This window comes from Colobus angolensis, unplaced genomic scaffold, assembly GCF_000951035.1.
Source record: "Colobus angolensis palliatus isolate OR3802 unplaced genomic scaffold, Cang.pa_1.0 Scaffold10, whole genome shotgun sequence".
Lineage (NCBI taxonomy): Eukaryota > Metazoa > Chordata > Mammalia > Primates > Cercopithecidae > Colobus > Colobus angolensis.
This window is the reverse complement of record NW_012110919.1, coordinates 6,805,047-6,832,034: the sequence shown is the minus strand read 5'-3', so window position 1 is coordinate 6,832,034 and position 26,988 is coordinate 6,805,047. Positions and strand designations below refer to the sequence as shown.

Below are 26,988 nucleotides of genomic sequence, written 5' to 3'. Positions count from 1 at the left end.
TTTTAGAAGTTGCACACTCACATATCCACCACCTAAATTCTATCCACCCATCAATCCATGTTTTAGATCAGAGAGAAATCACAGTTTTAAAACCTTCTCATAGAGAACATATGGACCCCTCAAGAATCAAGAACCGAAATCTGAGAAACAAGGTTATTTGCCCATCTGTATCATGGTTTTTTCACTTAACATAATCATATGATAATTTTCCTACTGGCTTCACATCCAATCACAACAGGAAAGAAGGTGGGAAAGATGAGGCAACATGAAGTTATCATATTTATCTTTTCAGCATTTGAAAAATAAAACAAGTCTTTACTATGAACTTTTTTTGCTTTAATGCTACATAGTCTGGAATTTTATGATTTTAACTTTAATAGCCACTTTTAAAAGTGCTCTTCTATTTTTCTAACCACACAATGACTTTTTATAATTCTCCAAGTTTGCTAAACCAAATCTGTAATAATCCGGTTTTTAGGACTATAGGACATTCACTAAGCCCATCATGTGTGTTATTAGAGAGTTGGCAGCATTCCAGCCAAGCACATAAAGTGCTGGCAGCAGAATGACTCCAGACTCTCATGTCCACAGCAGCTGTTAGGTCTGTAATGTCCCCAGAGAGTCTCTGAAATTCATCTGGATGAGTGCCAGATTGAGGAGGACTTTATTCAGTTTCCTGCATTGAGTATAGAATGGTGCTTCTGGGCACCTTTTTTTAACAAAAGTGTTCTAAGCACTGAAAAAAAAAAAAAATCTACCTACCTATATTACCTCCCATAAGTTTCCATAAAAACAGTTTTCAACCAGGAGTATAATATACTTTACCAACAAAACACCCATAATTTCTACCACTTCTTACACCAGATGTAAAATTTCACTTCCTGAATAGCAAAACTGGCCTTAACTAGTACCACAGAACTGTAAACAATGCTCATTTTTTTTAAATGTCCTAATAACCTAGTATAACTAAACAAGCTTTTCTTCCCTTCCAGATTTATTTTAAGAAAACACATCTGGGCTGAAGCCTGATCAACAAATATTAATGTTTGAGCTCTAAGTATATGAAAAAGAAGCGTTGGAAAGCAGCCAAAGAAAGGTCATCAAACAATAGACCTATGTATGCTCTTCTAGGCTGAAGGGTTAAAGAGAAGAGCATTGTATTGAGGAACAGTATATGCCATTTGGAGTTCCATTAGGTTTTATTGCACAGTAGTTACTGTACTCTTCTGCTTTGTGGAATTATCAAAGGCCATAGGCTATTCACTTAGGTTACTACAATTTCTTTTCTTTCTTTCTTTCTTTTTTTTGGCAGAGTCTCACTTTATTGCCCAGGCTGGAGTGCAGTGGCGCCATTGTGGCTTACTGAGCCTTGACCTCCTGGGCTCAAGCGATCCTCCCTCCTCAGTGCCACCAATGCTCCCCTCCACGAGTAGCTGGGACTACAGGCGCATACTACCACACCAGGCTAATTTTTTTTAATTGCACATAACTCCTTTATTATACTCATCTGGAGAAAGGATTTAGTACAGTTATGCTCAAATGAACACTGGACCCATGTGGCAGGGCCAAGCAACTTAGGACATGATTCAGAAATCAGTCAGTGAAAGACACACTTGGACAGGACCAAGAGGCATTTCACTGCCATGAAACAAGGCAGCAGAGGGATTCTAAAACACACAGCAGGAAGCACTCCTACTCCTCTGAGGCCAAGAGGCTTATCCCATGTTGGTGTGAGGAATGGCTTATTTTCTGCTGATCACATGTGGGACTATTTCAACTGCCACAAGAGACCCCAGAAGGGTTACTGTTTTGTATTATTTACATATACGATACTTCTTTTTTTTATATAAAAGTAAATGGAACACCTAAACCAAATTCAGGATTGATCCCAACCTTCTAGAGCCACCTCCTCTGGGGTCAGGGAGGAAACAGCTGTCACATCACAATGCAGGTTACATTCATCTTTCACTGGAATGACTAGAGCCCCCAGGCAGTGGCCTGACTACAGAAGAGCAGAGGACTGGCTCTTGGGGACAGACAGGCTCTCTTGCTTCTCCTCATTGGTCATAGCTTAGCCCGCTTCCTCTCCACAAGTTCTTAGTAAACAAAGCACTCACAAAATCCCAAGTCACTGCTTTTAAACTCTCTTGGACTAGGGGAGCTTTTCCACAGCTTGGACTGAGAACCCATGCCCTAGAAGTGCTATTCTGACTAGAATGTACAAAGGGAGTGGGTGCAGGAGACAAAAATGGCTAAAATGAAAATGGGAGCCACTGGTCCCCATCTGCAGCTACAGCTCAAGATGCCTACACATGTGATCAGTGCGGTGTGTGCAGGAGGGAGGGGCAGAGGGACACGCCAGGCAAGGAAGGTGCTCCTGGGGACAGTAGTCTGCCCGCCGGCCTTCACTTCTTGGCCTTGCCCTGAGCAACCACAGCTTCTATGGCTTTATGCAGAGTCCCTTCATCCCCCAGGAACTGCATGCTCCTGATGGGCTTTGAGCTCTTGTCCAATTCATAGACAATGGAAATACCAGTCAGTAGGTTCAGCTCCATGATAGCCTCTTCAGAGAGACCCTCCAGATGCTTGATAATGCCCGAGAGGCTGTTGCCATGGGCTGCAATCAGTACCTGTTTCCCTTCCTTGATCTGGGGAACTATTTCTTTATTCCAAAAGGGCAGAGCTCTGGCAATAGTGTCCATCAGACTCTCACAGGAGGATAACTGATCTTCTGTGAGGTCTACACACCTGCGATCCTTACTGATGTTGCTGTAGAAAGGATGGTCGGGCTCCAACAGAGGTGGTGGAACATCATAGGAGCGCCTGCAGATCTTCACCTGGGCCTCACCATGCTTTGCAGCAGTTTCTGCTTTACTGAGATTGGTCAGATCACCATAGTGCCGCTCACTGAGGCGCCAAGTCCTCATTACAGGCGGGCCACATCTGATCAATGACATCTAGCACTGTCCAGAGGGTCCGGGTCGCTCCCTTCTGCACTGAGGTGAAGCAGATGTCAAACTCATAACCAGCATCTCTCAGCGCCTGCCCGCCGCACTTCACCTCCTGGTGGCCCGCTGGGCTCAGATGGGAGTCGTAACAGCTGCTGAAGTGGATCTCCAGGTTCCATGCGCTCTCACCGTGCTGGATCAGCACCAGTTTGTAGGCGGCCATGGCGGCGGGCTTGGAAGCAGTGCGGGCTGGGGTTCACAGATTCCAGAGTCACAGCCTGCCCCCTGCCGCTCCCCGCACCCGACCACTGCGCCTGCGTGCTCGACAATTTTTAATCTTTATTATAGAGACAAGGCCTTACTATGTTACCTAGTCTGGTCTTAGACTCCTGGACTCAAGCAGTCCACCCATTCCGACCTCCCAAAGTGCGGGGATCACAAGAATTAGTCACCACACCTGGCTTCTCACTCTTTTATCTCTATATTCCTACCAAATTTCTACCTATGAGAATCTTAAATGAGTAAATAAATGTAAAATGCTTAAAACAGCCTGGTATACAGCAAGTGCTCCTCAGTAAGCACTAGCTGCTGTCCTGACCACTCAGTGCTTATGAAATACAGTACATGAGGGCAGGAGGGGAGAGGAAAGGGGGAAAAGTATATCTAATTGTTAAATCAGTAAGAGTGAAAACCCTACCCATACTAGGCTCCGGAAATGTAAAGTCGGTAAGATATAACCATTGCCTTGAAGGGACACAGTCTAGAGAGGAAACGAATATATAAATGAGTATGAGAATGCTACATATCTGTGATCCCCAACCTTTTGGGCACCAGGGAGCTGTTTCGTGGAAGACAGTTTTTCCATGGATGGCAGGGGCAGGGGATGGTTTCAGGTTGAAGCTGTTCCACCTCAGACCATCAGGCATTAGATTCTCATAAACAGAGCACAACCTAGAGCCCTCACACGCACAGTTCACAATAGGATGGGCACTTTTATGAGCATCTAATGCTGCTGCCGATCTAACAGGAGGCAGAGCTCAGGCGGTAATGTGAGTGATGGGAAGTGGCTGTAAATACAAATAAAAATTGGCTCACTCTCTGGCTGCTCACCTCCTGCTGTGCGACCCAGTTCCTAACAGGCCACAAGCCAGTACCAGTCCGCGGCCAGGAATTTGGGGTCCCCTGCTACATATAAACTATGTACAGGCTGGATGCAAGTGGCTCACACTTGTAATCCCAGAACTTTGGGAGGCCAAAGCAAGTGGATCGCCTGAGGTCAGGAGTTCGAGACCAGCCTGACCAATATGGTGAAACCCTGTCTCTACTAAAAATATACAAATTAGCCAGGCGTGGTGGTGTGTGCCTGTAGTCCCAGCTACTCAGGAGGCTGAGGCAGGAGAATTGCTTGAACCCAGGAGACAGAGGTTGCAATGAGCTGAGATCAAGCCACTGCACTCCAGCCTGGGCAAGAGAACGAGACTCCTTCTCGATAGATAAATATATACATACATACATATATTAAATAAATTATGCACAAAGCCATTTTGAAAGTCTTCCACATGGCCTGGCAAGGCTCTCACATGTAATAGTGGCAATATATAATTTAGACTATTGGGAGAAAATACTCAACTTATTCTTCAAAGTCCCTTTTAAATCCTTCTTGATCCAAGAAGCTTTTTCCCATCTTCCCAAACATATGTGACTCTCCCACCCAAGCAGATTGTACCTCTCCCAGACCACTTATCACTTTATCACTTTTCATACACTTGGTTTCTTCACCTTACTGAATTGCAAGCCTTAAGGCAAGAATTGTATCTTGCTTATCTTTATGGTGCTGCAGTGCGAAGCACCATGCCTTGCATACCAAAGGTGCTCAATAAATACTTTTAAAATGGATAACAACAAAAAAATTGGACAATATTACCTTCAAGGGACTGCCCAGTTTATTTAATTTCACTTTTGTTGTAGTGAACATTAACTGCAGAAAAACAACTGTTTTCCATTCAGTAGTTCCTTTCTATTAGCACGGAATATTAATACTAGACTGTATTTATCACAACACCAATTACAAGCATTGAAATATATCATTGTTTCTACCTTCTGTATTTCTCTTGGGTGAATACTTTATTGGAAGATAACTAATTTAATTTAGAAAGAGACTCTACTTCTTTGGAATGACTTTCAGGGTTTCTTGGTACTTACAGATTATGTTGTACACAGCACTCTAGGCTTAAGGGATGTGTTATCTGGATGCACTTGCTGATCTCTTGTTTTTTCTTTCTTTGTTTTTCTAATAACTAACACCATTTTTTGTTTACTTTCTGTAGGTAAATGTGAATGTAAGGAACAGATATTAGGAAACGCCAAGGCATTCTGTGGAATGAAATATTCATATGGTGAGTCTGAAATCCTTGAATGCTTCTGAGAACCTATTCACACTAAGTTCAGAGAATTTTTTAGAAAATGGGAGGCCTGACTGATGACACTGTGTATAAATGAAAGCACAAAGCATTAGTCTTACATAATAACACTAAACACAGTGTTCTGGTCTTGAGCTAGATTTTCCTGATGTAGATGGTGATGGATGTCCCAGGGAGGACAGGATGCTTGTAGAGCAAAGGTAGGGTTACTATACCATAAGAAAAAGAGGCAGAGAGCAGAAAGAAGAAATCATGATATGAAATCCTTTCTCGTGGGTCCTTCTTGCCTTATTCATCTAAAAGGGATGTTTCTAGCCACTTCAATGACTCTTGTGTTCATTTGTCATGCAGTAACACTGAGTAGAAATCAGTTTAAGGCAGCGTTTCACTATGGTTGAGAGCACAGGCTTTGGACTCAGACCTATGTGAGTTTCATTTCTGGCTTATTGGGTGGGAGACTTAACCTCTCCAAACTTGTTTCCTCATCTGTAAAATAGGGATCATGCCACCTTCCTTGTGGAATAAGATGTTTGAAAAGCATGCAGCACATTACCTAGCACATATTCAATGCTCGGTAAATGGTAGAGGGAGGGAGATGATGTCTATTTGTGAGGCACTGAGACTAGCTGTCCACCTGGGTCTCTTCCCTACCCTCTCTGTATACTCTAGACACCCCTTTCTTTCAAATAACAGGAAAATACATCCTGTACAAAAAGAGAAATGGCACTGCCTAAGTAAAGACTGTTACTATATTCAAATGGCTTTATATTTACTATTAAATATATTAAGATATCATATCTTGCTAACACATTCTTGCCTAGTGTCTGAGACTTTTTTTTTTTAGACAGAATCTTGCTTTGTTGCCCAGGCTGGAGTGCAGTGGCACAATCTAGGCTCATTGCAACCTCCGCCTCCTGGGTTCAAGCAATTCTCCTGCCTCAGCCTCCCAAGTAGCTGGGACTACAGGCATGTGCCACCATGCCCAGCTAATTTTTGTATTTTTAGTAGAGACGAGGTTTCACCATGTCAGTCAGGCTGGTCTTGAACTCCTGACCTCGTGATCTGCCCACCTCAGCCTCCCAAAGTGCTGGGATTACAGGCGTGAGCCACCGCACCCGGCCTAATTTTTGTATTTTTAGCAGAGATGGGGTTCCACCATGTTGGCCAGGCTGGTTTTGGACTCCTGACACCAAATGATCTGCCCGCCTTGGACTCCCAAAGTGCTGGAATGACAGGTGTGAGCCACCACACCCAGCCTGAGATTTTTTTATTGATCTATAATATATATGGCCTGAAATATACACTACAATGAGGAGAAAATTTTAAGTCATGATTTATGAAACCAAGTATTTAGGTTCTCGATAACATTGTCTCTAATCTCATACAAGATTTAAAAAAGTAAATAACTGGTTAAAAAAAAAAAAACCTCATGAATCTTATCTAAAATTACATGCACACTTCCCTCTCTACTTTCCAACTTGGCTAACTAATAGAAGAAAACTTTTGAAATGTACAGCGCTCAATAAAGGAAAGGCAGTTTAGAGGGAATGGCATTGACTATTAAGAGCAAATATGATAATTTAGTTCAAAGTCAGCTCATTCAGTGACAATATCAACTGGCTCTCCTTATCACATCAACTTTGTAGCTCTCTGAATTTACAAATAACCAATCTTTTAATACAACTGCATTAATTTTCTACTTAAGAATTTGAACGTTCTTAATAATGTAATGAAACATCTTGGTCTTATTAAGTGCAATACTGCTACAGTCTTGGAAAAAATTGGTTTCCTCCTCCCCATTCCCTGGCTTAATAGAAAAAAAAAACACTTGACTTACTTGCTTATTCCTTTAGCAAATACCTATTGAGCAACAGAAGTGACAGACAAGGTCCCTGCTCTCTTTGAGCTTGCAAGTCTAGTGGAATAATAATAGTGAACATTTACTGAGCATTAGCTACACGCTGGGCACTATGCTCCCTGTCCTTCATGTATTTATCTCATCGGGGTTCTAGTCCAAACTCTACCTCTAGCCAACCAGTTATGCGAACTTGAACAGTTCATTTTATTTATTTGTTTTATTTATTTATTTATTTATTTATTTTTGAGAGATGGAGTTTTGCTCTGTCACCCAGACTGGAGTGCAGTGGCGTGATCTGGACTCACTGCAACCTCTGCCTTCCGGTTTCAAGCATTTCTCCTGGCTCAGCTTCCCAAGTAGCTGGGGCTACAAACATGCACCACCATGCCCAGCTAAATTTTTTGTATTTTTTAGTAGAGATGGGATTTCATTGTATGTTGGCCAGGCTGGTCTCAAACACCTGACCTCAGGTGATCCACCCACCTCAGCCTCCCAAAGTGCTGGGATTACAGGCATGAGCCACTGCACCTGGCCTTAATTTCTTAAAACTTGCTTCCTCATATATAAAGTATGTGAGCTTTTAAGACCCCTTAGAAGTCTAAAATGTGATGACTCCATAAACATAGCTGTCTGACAGCTGTATTCTCAGAGTATGAGACCAGCCAAGATAGGGTGCTCTCATTACACACACTCTTCCATGGAGATGTGGATAAGCTGATAAGAACTTCCCTGTGGGGGGAAAAAAAAAATATATATATATATATATACATATACACACACACACACACACACATATATATGAAAATTAGCCAGGCGTGGTGGCCTGTAATCCCACTACTCAGGAAGCTGAGGCAGGAAGAATTGCTTGAACCTCGGAGGCAGAGGTTGCACTGAGCCGAGATAGCGCCATTGTACTCCAGCCTGGATGACAGAGTGAGACCCCATCTCAAAAAAAAAAAGAACTTCCCTATGTTTCCTAGTGTTCCTGAGTAGCTCAGTGATCCTTAGCTTTACTTTCTTTCTGACCCCAACTTATTCCATTACTTAATCCCCAGCCACATCAATTTCATCAACGGGAGGGCATAATAGAATCATGAGTCATACAGAATACTGGAGCTCCATCATCATGCATGGGTGTCCAGCCCTTTGAATGTGAGGACTTTTTGGCTTATCTGGAGTGGCGGATATCACAAAAATTATGCACAGACTTTTTTTAGTTCATCAGCTATCATTAGTGTTAGTGTACTTTATGTGTGGTCCAGTGTGGTCCAGGGAAGTCAAGAGGTTGGACACCCATGAAGGGACAGCTTCCCTAACTCCAGTCAGCTTGCATTTTATGGCAGGAGAAGAATATTAAGTAGTGAATCTTATCATTTAATCTCTTTAGAATATGGAAAATATATTCTAGCAGTAGCATTTTGCTCTCTATCATAATATTAAACACAATCAGCCACAAAATAATAATATAGTCAGAACCTAAATAAAAGCCAGGATAATTCTACTTCCTATGTTTCTTCTCTCTGTTTAGATGTGGTAGCTGAATGTATTTAAGATTATCATTGCAATAGGCAAAATGGTTGCTATTCTCTTAGGATAATGATATTGCAGGGAGTCACATTTGAAATTGCCTAACAAATAAGAATATAGTTAATGTAGAGAAATGAGATAAAGCCAGTGCAAAACTGAATGAGCCTATGACTTTTTTTTAATTTAGTGTTTTTATTTTATTTTATTTCAATAGTTTTGGGGGAACAGGTGGTTTTTGGTTACATGGATAAGTTCTTTAGTGGTGATTTCTGAGATTTTAGTACACCCATCACCCAAGCAGTGTACACTATACCCAATATGTAGTCTTTTAACCCTCACCTCCTCTCACCCTTCCCCAAGTTCCCATACTAAGTGTTATATCATTCTTAGGACTTAGCTCCCACTTATAAGTGAGAACATAATGAGGTTTGGTTTTCCATTCCTGAGTTACTTTCCTTAGAATAATGGCCTCTAACTCCACCCAAGTTAATGCCTAATGATTTTTAAAGCAAATTTTCACATCTTCATCATCAATTCACCTTTCCATTAGATTCTGAAATGCATACTTATGTGTTGTTCAAACTTCAAATGATAATATGAAATTCTATGTGTTTTGACTTCTGTGTTGTTAACAGTGCTAAAAATAAAGATTTTATCAGCTCATGATAAAGGTACTCATGTTGAGGTCAATGTGAAGATTAAAAAGGTCTTAAAATCTACCAAACTGAAGATTTTCCGAGGAAAGCGAACATTATATCCAGAATCATGGACGGACAGAGGATGCACTTGTCCAATCCTCAATCCTGGTGAGTATTAGACTTTCCTATCTTAGTACCTGCCTTGTCTCTGCTGATTTGCTGCTTGTCTTACTTCGAAGCACAGCATAAATAAACTCAGCAAGAACATCTCTCCTTTTCACCATCTGACTCCTGCGGAAAATCCAAATGTAATTCTTTGAACTAACATCGAAAAAATTATTTCTCTTCCACGTGCTCTATAAAAGTTTAGTATTTTAAAATCCAGAAATATAATACTCTCTATCCTAAAAGAGGAGACTCAGATTGGTTCCAGGTGCCAGTTGCATAGAAAGCACTTTCATGAATTTATCTGCCATTTACTCTTTATCTGAAAGCCAGGTCCTATTACAGTAGAACCTGTTCCCAAAGGAAGTTCAAATGCAAAATTCCATCTGTGGAAATAATATTGAATTCATTTTGACTATTGCTTGAAAAGCATCTGTTTCTCCTAGAGAGAAAACAGCTCTCAAGTTCTCATCATCTTGTTTTTCATGAAATGATATTTCTGGTTTCAAATTAGAAACAGCAGAAATAAACAAAACAAAACTGTAGGATTTTAGAGCAACTTGAAATAGAGAGAAATTTGATTTGCACCTTTAAATGTTACAGCAGAAGTGAAGATGAATAAATAAGTACCAGGGTTCTTGCCCCAAGCATATGCGTTATCCTGGGTCATAAGCTGCTTCTTTCTCTGTCTCCCTTGTCAAATTTGAGGATGGGGTTTAGGCTTTTGGTCACAGTATCTTCAGTACCTACCATTACTACCCAGACAGTGGTAACATAATACTTAGCAGGTTCTAATAAAACAAATCATAATTCAAAAAATGCTCTGCATCTCCCTGCTTGTGTGATTGTCATCTGTGTCTTAGTCACACTGATGAAACAGGTGCATTATTTATGTTCTTGGTCTAATTCCTTCCCCATATAAACCCATTGTTAACGTTAATAAGAAGTCTTTTGCACCAGCCTGGCCAACATAATGAAACCTCGTCTCTACCAAAAATACAAAAATTAGCCTGGTGTGGTGGCATGCACCTGTAGTCGCAGCTACCCAGGAGCTGAGGCAGGAGAATCCCTTGAGACCAAGAGGCAGAGGTTGCAGTGAGCTGAGTTCATGCCACTGCAGTCCAGCCTGGGCGACAGAGCAAGACTCCGTCTCAAAAAAAAAAAAAAAGTCTTTTGCAGTCTTTGATTAATAAATTTGAGAGAAACAGACAGATAACTGAGAGAGAAAGAGAGATAGCATAAACTAACAATAAAATATCCCCTCAGTCTAAACAAACTCAACATTGATACAGAACTTTTGATTTTGGCCAAGTGTTGACCAATCTCTCACATCTTTTTCTACCCTTTCGATAATGTATTTAAATCAATTTAGATTTTAGTAAGGAAAAGATGAAAACTAATGTTTTAAATTACATAAATAAATAAACAAACAAACAAACAGACTGGGCATGGTGGTTCATGCCTGTAATCTCAGCTTTAGGAGCCCAAGGTGGGAGGATAGCTTGAGCCCAGGAGTTCAAGACCAGTCTGGATAACATAGTGAGACCTAGTATCTACAAAAATTTTTTTAAAAATTAGCTGGGTGTGGTAGCACATCCCTGTAGTCCCAACTACTTGGAAGGCTGAGGTAGGAGGATCACTTGAGCCCAGGAGGTCAAGGCTGCAGTGAGCCATGATTGAGCCACTGCACTCCAGCCTGGGCAAACAGAGCAAGACCCTATCTCAAAAGAAATTAAAAATACATAAATAAATAAAATTCCAAAGAACAAATTGAATAAGAATCTTGGGCTTTGAATACAGGAAACTAAAAATAATTCATGTAAGTTCTATTTCCCAATGATTTGTGCTGAGAGGCATCTCTTATAAGAGCTTTCCTACTGTCTTGGCAAAAGAAAAAAAAAAAAAAAGTCTGCCCAGTTTAGTGAGACATTAAAAACAAAAGCTTTGACCATCTGAGCCACCCTCCAGGAAGTGAGCCATACTTCCTAATCAGGTTTCTGCCAAGCCAAGTCAAAGAATCAACTGAGTTCATCACAATTGAAAACATAAGCGCAATTATTCAAAGAATTCTTGAAAACATGTTTACTTGCTTTGAAGAAAAGACTGGAACTTGCCAAAGCAAAACCAGACACTCTTTCATTTTACTTTGTTTTTCCATTTTTACAAGTTCAATAGCTAAGGCCAAAGAAAGCTGATAAGCAAACTGAAACCTTACACGCCAACCTGCTTCCTTGGCTACTTTGGAAAAGAAACAATCCTATTGGGTATCCCTGCATATTCATTCATTCTTAATTCACGCATACATGTACTCATTCATCAGTCATATATTTTAGAATACCAAGACTAGCACTAAAGTATTGTATTTTCTTTTTCTATGGATACAAAATAAACTTCGTGTTCTCAAACATGTAGCAAAGAAGATGTCAAAACCCCAGAGATAGGAAAATAAAATATAAATGCTAATAAGAGGTGTAAAAGAACATTGTTTTGCATGTTTATTTTTGGTGTGATGCTGCTTCATAATTTATGGTTTTACTCAGTATTGTTTTTATCAATTTAACTTATATTTATACTTTAATGGTAAATTCCTGTTTATTCTATTTGTAGTTTCAAAGTAAATTCATGTAAAAATACCAGACTTAACCCTGAGATTTCTTTCTTTCTTTTTTTCTTTTTTTAAAGACAGGGTTCTCTGCTCTGTTGCCCAGGCTAGAGTGGTGGTACTATCACTGCTCACTGCAGCCTCGACTTCCCAGGCTCAAGCAATCCTCCCGCCTCAGCCTCCCGAGTAGCTAGGACTACAGACGTGCCATCACACCCAGCTAATTTTTGTTTGTGTTTTTGTAGACAGGGCCTTCCTATGGTGCCCAGGTTGGTCTCAAACTCCTGGCCTCAAGCAGTCCTCCCACCTCAGCCTCCCAAAGCACTGGGATTACAGGCAAGAGCCACTGCATCCAGCCCTAACCTTGAAGTTTCTTAAAAATTGATTACTGTATTTTTAAATGGGGACTTTATTATTTTAGACATTATACAAACAATTTTAAGTTATATTTTTAACTAGTCAGTTAATTAAATACTGAGGTTCTTTTTCATGCAGAAGCTAAGGTTGCCTTTTATAATTTAAATGCCTTTTCATTCATTTACATTGTACTCTCCAGTGTTTGAAACATCTGTCATTATTTTCCTTTTTCTCTTTTTCTGAAAACACCAAAATAGCTTTTTTTAAAGTTTAGGATTAGTTTCTTTTTATAATCTTTTAGCGGGGTGCAGTGGCTCACACCTGTAATCCCAGCACTTTAGGAGGCTAAGGTGGGTGGATCGCTTGAGCCTAGGAGTTCGAGACCAGCCTGGGCAACATGGTGAAAGTCCATCTCTACAGAAATACAAAAATTAGCCAGGTATGGTGACATGAGCCTGTTGTCCTAGCTACTCAGAAGGCTGAGGTGGGAGGATTACCTGAGCCTAGGGAGATCGAGGCTACAGAGTTGAGATGGTGCACTGCATGTCAGCCTGGGTGACAGAGTGAGACTCTGTCAAAAAAAAAAAAAGAAGAAGGGAAGGAAAGGAGAGTGGAGGGGAGGGGAGATGTTTAGGGGAAATTTTTAAATTTCATATTTCTATCCCCCAGAGATCATCTCTGTTAATAGCTTAGGAAATCCTTTCTAATTTTCCTCTGTGTATATGTATTATATTTTTAACCAAAATGATATCATAGTATATGCTCCATTCTGTAACCTGCATTATTCTGTTAATAAGCTTTACCTTCAATTTTAGTTTATTTTCATATTACCTAATACTCAGGTCATATTTCTATTTCCTAACTGATCCCAAAATGTCCTCTAGAGCTGATTTGTCCTTTCCAGTATTCAATCCAGGATCACACATCTGGTTTTTCAGTCCCTCAAGTCTCTTTTATTCTGGCACGGTTCCTTTTTTATGACTTGTTGAGGAAACCAGATCAGATGCCCTGTCCCTTATCTGACCATCAACATTTGTGTGGTTGGTTCATTTATGGTAGTGTTTAGCTCTATCTCTTCTATCTCCTGTAATCTCTGAAGAAAGGCTTGATTGATTCAAGACAAACATTTTGGCTAGAATCCATTATAGATATCATCGTGTGCTTCATGTTGAATCATGTCGAATGCACATGGTACCTGGATAACCTCCCATCAGTGTCTCTAAGCTTGACCTTTGGACTACAACGAAGGCAGCCTGATCTCTCCATTGCCAAAGTTTTGTTTTACCTTTAGAGATAGAAAAGAATGAGTGTGATATTACGTAGCATTCTACGAGCATCCAGCTTTCCATTCACCATTCATTTAATGACTTTGTCGCCAATTGATAATCCTTTCCTGAATCAATAACTTCATTAGAGTCTGAGAAATGAAGTTTTTCTAATTCTTTCGAATTCTCTTATTAGCTGGCATTCTTCTGTAAGAGGGCTTTCTCACCCAAGCTGGGCAACTAGATTACCATGAAATATAGTTCTTATTGTAAAGACAGGATAAATGCTACATTCTTTCCCTTTAGTTTCTAATTTTCAAAGTAAGAAATGGTTTTAACAGCTGCCTCTAAAGATGACAAATTAATTTTTCTCTGACTTTCTCATTTTTGGTGTCATTTTGGAATTATGGATTTCCATGGATTTAATGTGTTTTCATACACACAATTATTGTGTTTCTTGGTGCTCAACTTATCACAGTTTTGACACGTTATAACTCCATCCTGCTAGCTGCTGTGTCCTTTTAAAAAGACACACATTCATCTTTGAAAGCTTTCTTGTTTTTAACACAATAAGATGTCCCATGCTCAACTTCCTGCCCTGAACCTGGAATAAGCCATTTTCCAAGAAGCCTGTATGGTTGTTATAGGTGTTCATACTACTTGGATGACATTTTTTTCTCAGTCGTTTCAGTGAAAAACGAGCAATGAAATCAATTTAAATTGTGAAATTAAATTGATATTTTCAGTTGAATTTTAGCATCTAGCTTTCATGTAATTTAGTTTTTAAAAGTATATCTCCATTTTATATTGGAAAATTTTTATTTTATAAACATAATTATTTTATCTAGCCTATACTTTTTAAAAACTTTTCCTAAATACCAAAATCTATATTATTACAAACATTAACTAAGGGCAATTATTATATTTCTTTTTACTAATCTATAGGTAATGAGACTGTCCTTTCATTTCTTGGATATATTAGCTAAAATTTGTTATCTAAAGCTTGAAAGGAATTTTGAATACAAAGTCATCACAAGATCTAGGCAAGTTTTATCATTTATTTAGTTTTTTTTTTTTTTTTTTAATGTATGACAAACAAACATCCTATTCCAAAAACACATAGGCTTTATATAGGGAATATGTGTTATTTTCTATAATTCATAGCTTCTTTCCTATATGTTTTCCTAAATGCTTGTTTCACTTTTATAAAAATCCTCCTTAGGCTGGGCATGGTGGCTTATGCCTATAATCCCAGCGCTTTGGGAAGCTGAGGCAGGCGGATCACCTGAGGTCAGGAGTCCAAGAGCAGCCTGGCCAACATGGTAAAACCCTGTCTCTACTAAAAATATAAAAGCCAGGTGTGGGGGTGCACACCTGCAGTCCCAGCTACTTGGGAGGCCAAGGCACAAGAATTGCTTAAACCCAGGAGGCAGAGGTCGCAGTGAGCCAAGACGGCACCACTGCACTCCAGCCTGGGCAACAGAGTGAGACTCTATCCAAAAATAAAACAAAACAAAACAAAAAAACAAAAAAACCTTAAAGATACTACCATACACGGTGAGTCTCCAAGATGTACTGATCTAGGGCAGTATGGTGAGTGTCCTTAGAACCCTCAGTTCTTTGCCACAGAGTGTGGTATAGTACAAAGAAAAGGTTCTAGAATCAGCATGATCTGAGTTTGAGTCCAGGTGCTGCTATACTTACAAAAAGATATCAAACAAGTGTCTTAGCCTTGCTGAGCCTCAGTTTCCTCATCTGCAAAACAAGAAGGAAAAAATATCTACCTCACAGGGTTATTTTCAAAGCTAAATGAGATCATACATGTAAAGCATACATGTAAAGCATACATGTGCTAAGCATAGTAAATGCTTACTAAATGGCAGCTATTAATGTTTCTTACTCCTTATTCCAACCCTGAATATATAAAACTGCTGGAGTCAGCCAGGCGTGGTGGCTCATACCTGTAATCCCAGCACTTTGGGAGGCCGAGGTGGGCAGATGGCTTGAGTCCAGGAGCTCAAGACCAGCCTGGGCAACATGATGAAACCCCATCTCGACAAAAAATTTGAACAAATTAGCTGGGAGTGGTGGTGCACACCTGTAGTCCCAACTGCTTGTGAGACTGAGGAGGGAGGATTACCTACTCCCAGGATATCAAGGCTGCAGTGAGCCAGGATTATGTCACTACACTCCGGCCCATGACAGAGCAAGACCTTGTCTCAAAATAAATACGAAAGAAAACCTGCTGGAGTCACATCTCTCCCTTCAATAAAGTATGATACTATATAGCCCCTAATTTTGTTCTCTTTTAGGTTTGGAATACCTTGTAGCAGGACATGAGGATGTAAGAACAGGCAAACTAATTGTGAATATGAAAAGCTTTGTCCAGCACTGGAAACCTTCTCTTGGAAGAAAAGTCATGGATATTTTAAAAAGAGAGTGCAAGTAGCATTAAGATGGATAGCACATGATGGCACTTCTCTATGTACAAAACACAAATTTTAGAGCAAGAAGACCTCAGACAGGAAACTGGAATTTTTTAAAGTGCCAAAACGTATAGAAATGTTTGAATGCATGGGTCTCATCTAACTTATCTCTTCTGGACCCATGTTTAAATGTAGTTTTATTTCATGAAGAGAAATGAAAACCCCTACACTGATATCTGTTTTCTATGGGACTGATTCTGAAATTCTTAACTATTAGGATATTTTAATAGCAGCATGACATTTAGCAGTAATCCATTAAGGGCAGTACCTCTAACAAGGACGCCTTCCAGCTTCAGCTACGTTACTTACATCTGATGCTAAAGTAATGAATGAGGTTTTAAGGAATTCCCAACCCTACTATCAGAAAAGGCGTTTCTTTAAAAAGAGCCTTCTCTTGTGTGTTATGCATGAACTTTGGTCTGTAGGTGTTAAATGGAGCCTCTCCACGTGTATATAGTATTTCCTTGTATAAAGCACTTTACTACGTACCACTTGTGTTGTGAACGTTTGGAGACTGCTGTTGGAAGAAAGAAAAGAGTGTGTGAGAAAGCCTACTGAAGCAAAAGCGCTGCCACTACAGGTGGACAAAAGTGACCATATAAAAGAAGTTGTGCTATTTAACTCTGAATACTTGGAGAAACTAGGTGAAGATGCAACCAGAAAGGAGAATATGTATGCATGAAGACTCAGCTTCAAGCTGGAGGCTAGATTCCAAGATGACAGCCATGATGAAACTTTTTAAAAAACTAAACCAGAAGAGACTTTAAAATAAGAGAAAGAAATCATAAATGTAGACATATGCTTGGCTAAAGTGGAAATGGACTTTAAATTTTAAAAAGCTCATTTGCAATGCACTTGTATACACTTCAAAAATTATTGTAGACACAGAATTTGTTATATTTTTGTGCTTAGTATTTAAACCTGAACATTGAAATAGTTTTCCTCCTTGTCTTTCTTAACAGTAAGTCATTATATTTACCTGTTTTTTAACACAATGTATGTGATAGTAAACAAATCACAGTTTTTCATTATTATTCATCTTCTATACCCATGCATAACCACTATACATAGTTTCTTTTGTACTTGAATATACAAAACATGAACACAGTGCCATATGAATAATTTCACATACAGAACCATTTTTTCCCTGAAGTCCTGTGGACTTGCAAAAATATATATATATTGCTTTGTTAATTTGCTTTTATATTTCATATATGTAATAAAGGAATATGATCTCCTGATTTTTGTCTCATTTCTTGATTAACTCTTTCAGTGATGCTAAAGATTATCTTCTCATAATGAGGGAACTCAAATCTAATTCATTAATTTAAGAAAATGAAAGAAGGCCCAACTTCTACTCTGTTACTCTGGGGTTTTGGAACGGAGTGGAAGCTAACTCAGATGGATTTATTTTCTGTAGCCTTTAGACACACACTTTTTTCATCAGATACATTGTGATTTTTATATTACATTAATTTTAACTAATTTTAAAAGTAATAAATGTTCATTGTGGAAAACACAGAAAAAGCATAACAGGAAAAAATATTTATACTCCAACCATCCTGGGATAAGAGCCATTAGCACTGTGGTGTCTATAATGCGGACTGTTTTCTGTGCATACATATATATGTTTTATATAATTGGAATTATACTGAACATACTCTTAAGAAATCTGCTTTTTCACCTGGAGCATGTCTCTTAGCTCCTTACCCATCCCATCTTATCCTGGTTGGTGGACCATTATCTAGTATGGTTATCATTTAGAAGCAAGTCATAAAACATGTTGGTAAGTATAGCATACCAATAAAAATAGTTTAAATACATCAGATACAGAATTTTCCATTTCACTTTATTCAAAATAACAAATACCCACTTGAAAAAGAGTAGAAATTTTTAAAAAAGAGTAAAAAAAAGTCCATAAAACATTAAGTTAAAAAAATTACAGAACATACATAATTAGCCCCACCCCAAAAACACATTTATAGTATATATAGTGTTTTTAAAGTTCTGAAAGAGGGCCAGGCACGGTGGCTCACACTTGCAATCATAGCACTTTCAGAGGCTGAGATGGGAGGATTCGTAAGGCCAGGAGTTTGGAACCAGCCTGGGCAATGAGTGAGACCTCCATCTCTTAAAAAAAAAAAATAGCCAGGCATGATGGTGCACACCTGTAGTTTCAGCTACTCAGGAGGGTGAGGCAGGAGGATGTCTTGAGCATAGGAGTTCAAGCTTACAGTGAATTCAAGATTACAGCAAGCTATGATGATGCCACTGTATTCCAGCCTGGGTGACTGAGTAAGACCCTGTCTCAAATACACAAATAAAAGTTCTGAAAGAGAGACAGATTGTAACAGTATTGGACCCTGTCTGGCAAAGAAGGAAGGAGATTTTTCCTTTCTTATATTACATGCATTCGTATTGCTTGACTTTCTTTCACTAATCATATACTACTTTTGTAATTTTTTTTTTTTTGAGACGGAGTCTCACTCCACCTAGGCTGGAGTGCAGTGGCGTGATCTCGGCTCACTGCAACTTTCGCCTCCCGGGTTCAAGCAATTCTCCTGCCTCAGCCTCCCTAGTATCTAGGATTACAGGCACCTGCCACCATGCCTGACTAATTTTTGTATTTTTAGTAGAGACAGAGTTTCACCATGTTGGCCAGGTTGGTCTCAAACTCCTGACCTCAGGAGATCCACCTGCCCCGGCCTCCCAAAATGCTGGGATTACAGGCATGAGCCACTGCACTTGGCCTGTAATTTATTTTATAAAACAAAATTTAACCAACCAATTGTTTTTAAAGTATGTTCAAGTAAAATCAGAACTGAAAGTTTAGTTTTGTCTAGTTTACCAAATTGTTGGGTCCCAGTGTCTTCCCAGTCCTCTATGACTAGAATCTGCTTCCTTCATGGCTCTTTCAAGTACCTTTTCCAGCAACATTCAAAAAGATAGGTTACTATTAGAATCGTTTCTTAAGGTCTTGATTCTCAAATCACTTGCAGCCTTCCAGTGCAGTTTGAAATTTCCTATGAGCATCATTTGGCTTCCAAAGTGGAAAAAAAAGGAAAAGGAAAAGAAAGAAACCTTATGTTCCCCATTTTGTAAATGTAAAGAAGAAGGTGGAGCTGGCCCCCTCATGACCCCATTCCCATTCCCATCATCCTGTCATCCCAACATGCCATCATCCCAACATGCCATCATCCCAACATCCCAACATCCCATCATCCCATCATCCCATCATCCCAACATCCCAACATCCCATCATCCCAACATCACATCATCCCATCATCCCAACATCCCAACATCACATCATCCCAACATCCCATCATCCCAACATCACATCATTCCAACATCACATCATCCCAACATGCCATCATCCCAACAGGCCATCACCCCAACATGCCATCATCCCATCATCCCATCATCCCAACATCACATCATCCCAACATGCCATCATCCCATCATCCTAACATCCCAACATCCCATCATCCCATCATCCCATCATCCCAACATCCCAACATCCCATCATCCCATCATCCCAACATCCCATCATCCCATCATCCCATTATCCCAACATCCCATCATCCCATCATCCCATCATCCCATCATCCCAACATCCCATCATCCCATCATCCCATTATCCCAACATCCCAACATCACATCATCCCATCATCCCATCATCTCAACATCCCATCATCCTATCATCCCATTATCCCAACATCCCAACATCACATCATCCCATCATCTCAACATCCCATCATCCCATCATCCCATTATCCCAACATCCCAACATCACATCATCCCATCATCCCATCATCTCAACATCCCATCATCCCATCATCCCATCATCCCAACATCCCATCCTGCCATCCTGCTACATGCACTTTCTCCTCCTTAGCCTCTTTCAAAATAACCACCTCGGTACTAAGACTTCCATCTGTGACTTCAGTGGAACCTGAACACTTCCTTCGAGAGCTACTGGGAAAGTCTCTGCCCCTGGACCTTTACTCTGTGTGCCACTGGGCTTTATTAGGCAGTACTGAGTTTCATAATTGCCACATACCTATCCGTGTGATTTGCCTGAGGTCAACACAGTCTTGCCCTCTTCTTACATCATTTTCCCTGTAGAGGAATGTTACTAATATTTACTATTTGATGCAATGGAAATTCTCAATAATAGGATAATCTTTTAATAGTGTCCTCTAAATGAGGTCAAATCTGTGGGGATATGACCATGAGCCAAATAGCAGTGTCCATCTGGCTATGTTAAACAGAGAGCAAGGCCTATTATGGGTAAACATAGTTCTTGGGGACACTTTGGGTTCTTGCAAAACAAATCCTTTTCTAAACGATCAGAGACTTACCAATTCTAAAGGGTGGGAAAAAGAACCTTGAAAATGTCTCGTGCTGGCCGTCCCTCTGCCACTCCCCTGGAATGCCTGAGAACAAGAGTGAGCACTGCCTGGCCCGCTGAGTTTTGTGAGAAGTCCCAGAACTGAATTGCTTTTGTGCTCATTGTTTCAATGATAAGCAGTCCCTGAACCTAACTTTATCAAAGGGCCAAACTCACATCTTATTTCCCACAGTTTGGAAGGGAAATATTTATGAATAACCTCAATTTTGCAAGAGAGATTAGTATGATAAAAATGGAATAGAAGCAAAAGGGTGCACCTCAAATGACTGACAGCTTCTTTTTTTAAGTCTCTCAGAAAATGATTTGTCTGAAAATATTTTTTAAAAAATGATTCCCAAGTCCCTGTGTTCCTACACTTTCACCAAAGAAATGTAAACATGTCTCTACTTTTTGAGGATTACTGATTGTGTTTGAAATATGCAGTTTTTAATGACAAATTCCCAGATTTATTATTCGTCAGTTTATGTATGTGAATAACTAAAAAAGCAGAATGTTAGTCACAAGAAAGAAAGAAATATGCCCTGGGGTAACAGATATTTCCAGAATCTGAGATGTATGTTCCATTAAGAGAGGGTTTTGGCCAGGTGCGGTGGCTCACACCTGTAATGCCAGTACTTGTTGAGGCCAAGGTGGGTGGATCACTTGAGCCCAAGCGTTTGAGACCAGCCTTGGCAACATAGGAGGACCTCATCTCTACAAAAACCACAAAAAATTAGCTGGGCATGGTAGTGTGCACCTGCAATCCCAGCTACCCGGGAGGCTGAAGTGGGAGGATTGCTTGAGTCTGGGAGATCAAGGCCGTGATTGTAACACTGCACTCCAGCCTGGGTTACAGCGTGAGACCCTGTCTCAAAAAAAAAAAAAAAAAAAAAAAAAAGAGAGAGAGAGAAGAGTGTTTTGGTAAATGCCGAATACATTTCTAGTTTCTTAGTATGTTACAGGTAGGGGACCATGTTCCAAAGTGTGATCATTAGTAACGAATTTATTATTAAATCCAAGATTTACTAGGAATGATTTAATCATAGTGTGCCCATGTGACCAAGAGGGAACAGCAGCCAGACAAGGAACCCTGCTTCCCAGAAAGAAAAACAACCACTGTTAGCAGATTTTCACAGTATCAGTTAAATTTTCTGTCCAGAAACTCCCTGGATGCCTCCTCAGCTAGGATACTACCAAAGATTTCAAACTTGGTGAATAAAAAATAATCCCAGCACTTTGGAAGGCCAAGGTGGGAGGACTGCTTGAGCTCAGGAGTTCGAGACTAGCCTGGACAACATAGTGAGACCATTTCTCTCCAAAAAAATAAAACAATTAGCAGGGCATGGTGGTGTGTGCCTATAGTCAGTCCTAGCTATTCAGGAAACTGAGGTGAGGATCACTCGAGCTCAGGAGGTCGAGGCTTCAGTGACCCATAATCTTGCCACTGTACTCCAGCCTGGGCAACAGAGCAAAACGCTGTCTCAAAAAAAAAAAAAAGATAATATCAATGGTAGCAAGCAGTAATTAAGAGTTTACTACATGCAAGGCACGTTTCTTAGTGCTTTACAGGAGTTATCCCCATTTTATGCTCCTAACCACCCCTGAGGTGCGTGCATGCTATTATTATTCCCATTTCTTAGATGAAGAAACAGAGGCGCAGAGAGACTGATTAAATTGTTCAAGGACAGTCAGATAATAATTGTGAAGTCTGAATTTGAGCCCATGCATTCTAACTCACAGTGTTCATATTTTAGCCCCTAAAAGGGCATTCTTGCATTCAAAAGGAGTCCACGTGAGGTGATGCCAACTGCACCATTTTTCTTCATGCCTGTTCCTTTAGTTAAGGGAAGAGAATTCAAAATCAGCATTTTCTGCTAGTTTTTTTTTCTCTTCACTCTCCAAATTGTAATTGTATTCTATCACGCCACTGTGCGGCTGTGTCATTTTCTACTCTTTGCTGTGGTTACAGGGCCATAGAGTAATGCTGCCTAATGTCATTTATATTAAGAGGAAATGGAAATAGTAAGAGACCTTTCTCTTTTTTTTTAAATTTTTTCGAGACAAGGTCTCACTCTGTCACACAGGCTGGAGTGTGGTAGCGTGATCACAGCTCACTGCAGCCTCAACCTCCTGGGCTCAAGCAATCCCCTTGCCTCAGCCTCTTGAGTAGCCTGTGGTCCCAGATGGATGTGTGCCACCACACCCAGCTGATTTTTTTTTTTTAATTATTTGTAGAGACTGGGTTCTGGCTATGTTGCCCAGGCTGGTCTCGAACTCCTGGGCTTAAGTGATCCTCCCTCCTCGGCCTCCCAAAGTGCTAGGATTACAGGCGTCAGCCGATGCCCAGCAAGAGTCTCATCTTTACCTTTGCCCTTTTTCTCTTGGTCTGGTTTTCTGAGGTCAATTTCAGCAGAAGGTCTACTTTTGCATGCATCAGTAATGATCCTGAATGAGCAACTATGAAATTCAACAGCATTTCAAATCAGTCTTGTCAGTTCTGACCTTTGTTGTATAGAGAAATTCTGCTTGCAAGATGAATGAGAAGGAATTACACCAGAGAGAGACAAGGAAATAGGAAAAAATAAAGAATATAGGCACTTTGCCAACCAAGAGGAGAGAGATAGGGGCAGGAAACAAAAGATAACGATATAAGAGAATCAAGGAAAGCAACAGATAGAAAAAGGCAGTTTGCAGGTGGTGGAGGCTGCACTGAGCCAAGATGACACCACTGCACTCCAGCCTGGGCAACAGAGCAAAACTCTGTCTCAAATTAAAAAATAAAAATAAAGGGCAGTTTGTTCTAGCAAAAATATGCAGAATATTTCAAGGTAGAATATATTCAGTTAATCAATTCTTCCATTGCTAGATACCATGATTTATGTAAGGTATTTCTGAATATTTATTACAAATTTTTCCATCTAACTCTCTTGCTGTTAGTTGTATTTGAAGAGCCAGAAAAGCTACAGAAGATGAAATAATACAGAAACTGTAAACAATGGTAACCAGGAAACTAGGGAAAACCATTATTTTTACCATATGCTAAAATTGATTTTTTTTTTTTTTTTTTTAGACTGGGTCTTACTCTATTGCCCAGGCTGGAGTACAGTGGTGTGATCTTGGCTTACTGCAAACTCTGCCTCCCAAGCTCAAGTGATTCTCATGCCTCAGGCTCCCAAGTAGCTGGGATTACAGGCAAGTGCCACTGCACCTGGCTAATTTTTGTATTTTTAGTAGAGGTGGGGTTTCACCATGTTGGCCAGGCTGGTCTCAAACTCCTGGCCTCAAGTGATCCACCAGCCTTGGCCTCCCAAAGTGCTGGGATTACAGGCATGATCAACCACACCCAATCTGAAACGGAATATTTAATTTACCCTTTAGAGAGTAACTGGTCAACAAAATATTGAATATTAGTAAGCATTGCTAAAAGTTGTTTTCAACATACATGCTCATGACAGTAATGGTTATCACTTTTGCTCTTGTTATGTGCCAGGTACCATGCCAAACTTCACATGTATTTTCTCCTTGGACCTCACGTAATAGCCCTATAAATATTATCAGGCCAAACCTGAGGGCCAGAGTGGTCAGATAACTCATCCAAGGTCACAAAGCTAGTAAGAGGCAAAGCTAGGATTTGAACCCTGATTTACTTGCCTTTAGAAGCAATATTTTTAACTTCTGTACTCTACTGAAGCTTTCAAATCAATGAATCTCAAATCATATGCAAAATACTGGCAGACAGCTGTTTTTAATGCAGAGATCCAGGCCTCTATCTCAGAGAGTCTGTTTCCAAAGGTCTAGATGGGGCCCGGGGAGGGACATTTTCATAAGCACCAGTGGTAACTCAGATAGAGGTGGTCTATAGACAAGACTTTGAGAGCTCTGCTCTGGACACTTTCACAGAATAGTCTCGACAAATCCACATGGATATAAATCTACTTGACCTTTGTCACAAATATTATTTTATGAATAACAGAATCATTAGTCCTGTTATGGTTACCAAAAAACAAAGATGGTGGAAAAGGAAAATTGAAAGAACCTCACATAACAGCCCTGTAAAATTGGTGAGAGAGAATTCCTTAAAGTCAGTCAGAAAGGGGATTCCTCCAGCAATTATGTACCCTTACTTCCTAACCTGGCCTTAAATAGACCTGTGAAATATGTAAATTTGTCTTTGCTATCTCTACCCCTCAATCCACTTTGGATAATCTCTCCCCGGCTACCTGTCGACTTCATCCTGGACGGGGTCCACACCAAGATGCTGGACAAAACTCTCAACTCCCAACTTTCCCTCCAGCCTCAAACAGTCTACTTACTTACCAAGATGTTACTCTTGACCAAGAGATTGACAGGTTCATAAGATAAAATAAATCATTCTAATGTAATTCTTTCCCATTTTCCCACTTCCCAATTTTCTCCTAACACAATGTGTTCATGACCCAAAGAAGCCAGGCATGTCTGCAAACTTTTTCTTTTTCCTTTTTTTTTTTTTTTTTTTCGAGACAGTCTCACTCTGTCACCTGGGCTGGAGTGCAGTGGAGCGACCTCAGCTCACTGCAACCTCCACTCCCCAGGGTTTAAGCAATTCTCGTACCTCAGTCTCCCAAGTAGCTGGTATTACAGGCGCCCACCACCATGCCCAGTTCATTTTTGTATTTTTAGTAGAGATGGAGTTGCATCATGTGGGCCAGGCTGGTCTCCAACTCCTGACCTCAGGTGATCCGCCCGCCTCAGCTTCCCAAAGTGCTGGGATTACAGGCGTGAGCCACCATGCCCGGCCTGCAGAAAACATTTTAATGGGTGATTCTAATCATAGGTATTTCAGGCACTGGTGGCAGGCCAGTGGGGGAGATATTTTTGGTCATTTGTGCCTTTCAATGCCTCATAAATCAGGCTGCCTAGGCAGCTTCCTAATTTTCCCTTAGGCAGTGGCAGCCCTGCACACACACCCCATTGTAGCCCTCAGAGGCTTAAGAAGTAAGGAGAAAGGTGAACAAGAAGTGACATTGAGAAAGGAAAACATGGAGGGTGACTTCACCTACCCTCTCTCAGAAATGTAGATTCAAGCCACAAATAAAATAAGAGAAATCCGCATGGACTCCACAATTTTCCTTCCCGTTCCTGTGAACGAGAAATAAAATAAAATCCAGGATAGCATTTTTTTGGTTACCTATGGGGAGAAAAATCAAGGAGACGTACACAACCCGTATCATAGCAAACAGAATTCCTTAACATCAGAAACACTCTTACATACCAACACTCTCTTACACATGGAGACTTGCTGGGCAGTGACCTTCAGTGACCTAGCTTTTGATACCAACTGAGAATACACAACTGGATATTTTTATCCACATGTTCTCTGCCTCTCTGATAAATGTTATACTAAACAGTGGGAAGCAAAAAATACAGTGAATGCAGTTTTTCAAACCATATTTACAAGTACACTTAATTTGCATGCCCCCAAATTTTATAGTTTTCACCAAATGCTTCAGGAGAGAAGATTAAGTTTAGGAACAACCTGCCTCTCCAAGTTTTCACTTGCCCCAGGATATTATCCTACCAGACAGAACTGGCTAAGGCTCTTTGAGAAGTAGTGTTTAAAGCCTCATATTGGTCAGGCTCACATCTATAATCCCAGCACTTTGGGAGGCTGAGGCAGGAGGATCCCTTGACCCTAGGACTTCAAAACTGGCCTGGGTAACATAGGGAGATCCCACTTAATTAATCCAAAAAATTTAAAAGTTAGCCGGGCATGGTGCCACACACCTATGGTCCCAGCTACTTGGGAGGTTGAGGTAAGAGGATTGCTTGAGCCTGGGAGGTCGTGGCTGCAGGGAACCATGATTACGCCACCTAATTCTAGCCTGGGCAACAGAGTGAGCCCCTGCCTCAAAAAATAAAAATAAAATAAAAGTTGACTTTTCAGGATTCAAAGGCTTTATGAAATGTCTTTTCCTTTGTAAACACAAAATAAAATACACATGTAAAAACAAAACAATAAAGACCTTAAAACATGAAGAGTAATTTGTAATCTACAAATCCATAAATGAATAAATAAATTTATAAACTATCACCCTTTTTTTGAGACAGGGTGCTGCTCTGTCATCCTGGTTGGAATGCCGTGGCGAGATCACGGCTCATTGCAGCCTGGACCTCCAGTGGCTCAAGTGATCCTCCCACCTCAGCCCCCTGACTAGCTGGGACTACAGGCATTCGTCACCATGCCCGGATTTTTTTTTTTTTTTTTTAGAAGATACACGTTCTCCCTCTGTTGCCCAAACTTAATCTACACATTTTTTTAGGCAATAAATAGATGCTTCCACTTTCTAACTCTC

At 40.3% G+C, this 26,988-nt stretch overlaps 2 protein-coding genes across 5 annotated transcripts in view; one reads left to right on the top strand and one right to left on the bottom strand.

Annotated features, from left to right (window-relative positions):
- NTN4 (netrin 4) overlaps positions 1-17,502 on the top strand; it is a 129,323-nt gene extending 111,821 nt beyond the window's left edge. For 3 of the 4 annotated variants that reach the window (XM_011934147.1, XM_011934135.1, XM_011934151.1), the window contains exons 8-10: positions 5,276-5,344; positions 9,389-9,559; positions 16,093-17,502. In XM_011934147.1, coding sequence (XP_011789537.1) covers positions 5,276-5,344; positions 9,389-9,559; positions 16,093-16,229 — 377 coding nt within the window. In that variant the 3' untranslated portion in view covers positions 16,230-17,502. The remainder of the gene's footprint in view (positions 1-5,275; positions 5,345-9,388; positions 9,560-16,092) is intronic. The other variant, XM_011934142.1, reaches the window with a different exon arrangement.
- Positions 1,470-25,852, bottom strand: LOC105506124 (phosphoglycerate mutase 1-like). The gene is given in 6 exon segments (XM_011934164.1): positions 1,470-2,930; positions 2,932-3,197; positions 4,312-4,433; positions 4,873-4,926; positions 9,593-9,682; positions 25,696-25,852. Coding segments are annotated over 2 exon segments (765 nt in total). The 5' UTR covers positions 3,172-3,197; positions 4,312-4,433; positions 4,873-4,926; positions 9,593-9,682; positions 25,696-25,852; the 3' UTR covers positions 1,470-2,405.
- Positions 25,853-26,988: the final 1,136 nt, after the last annotated feature.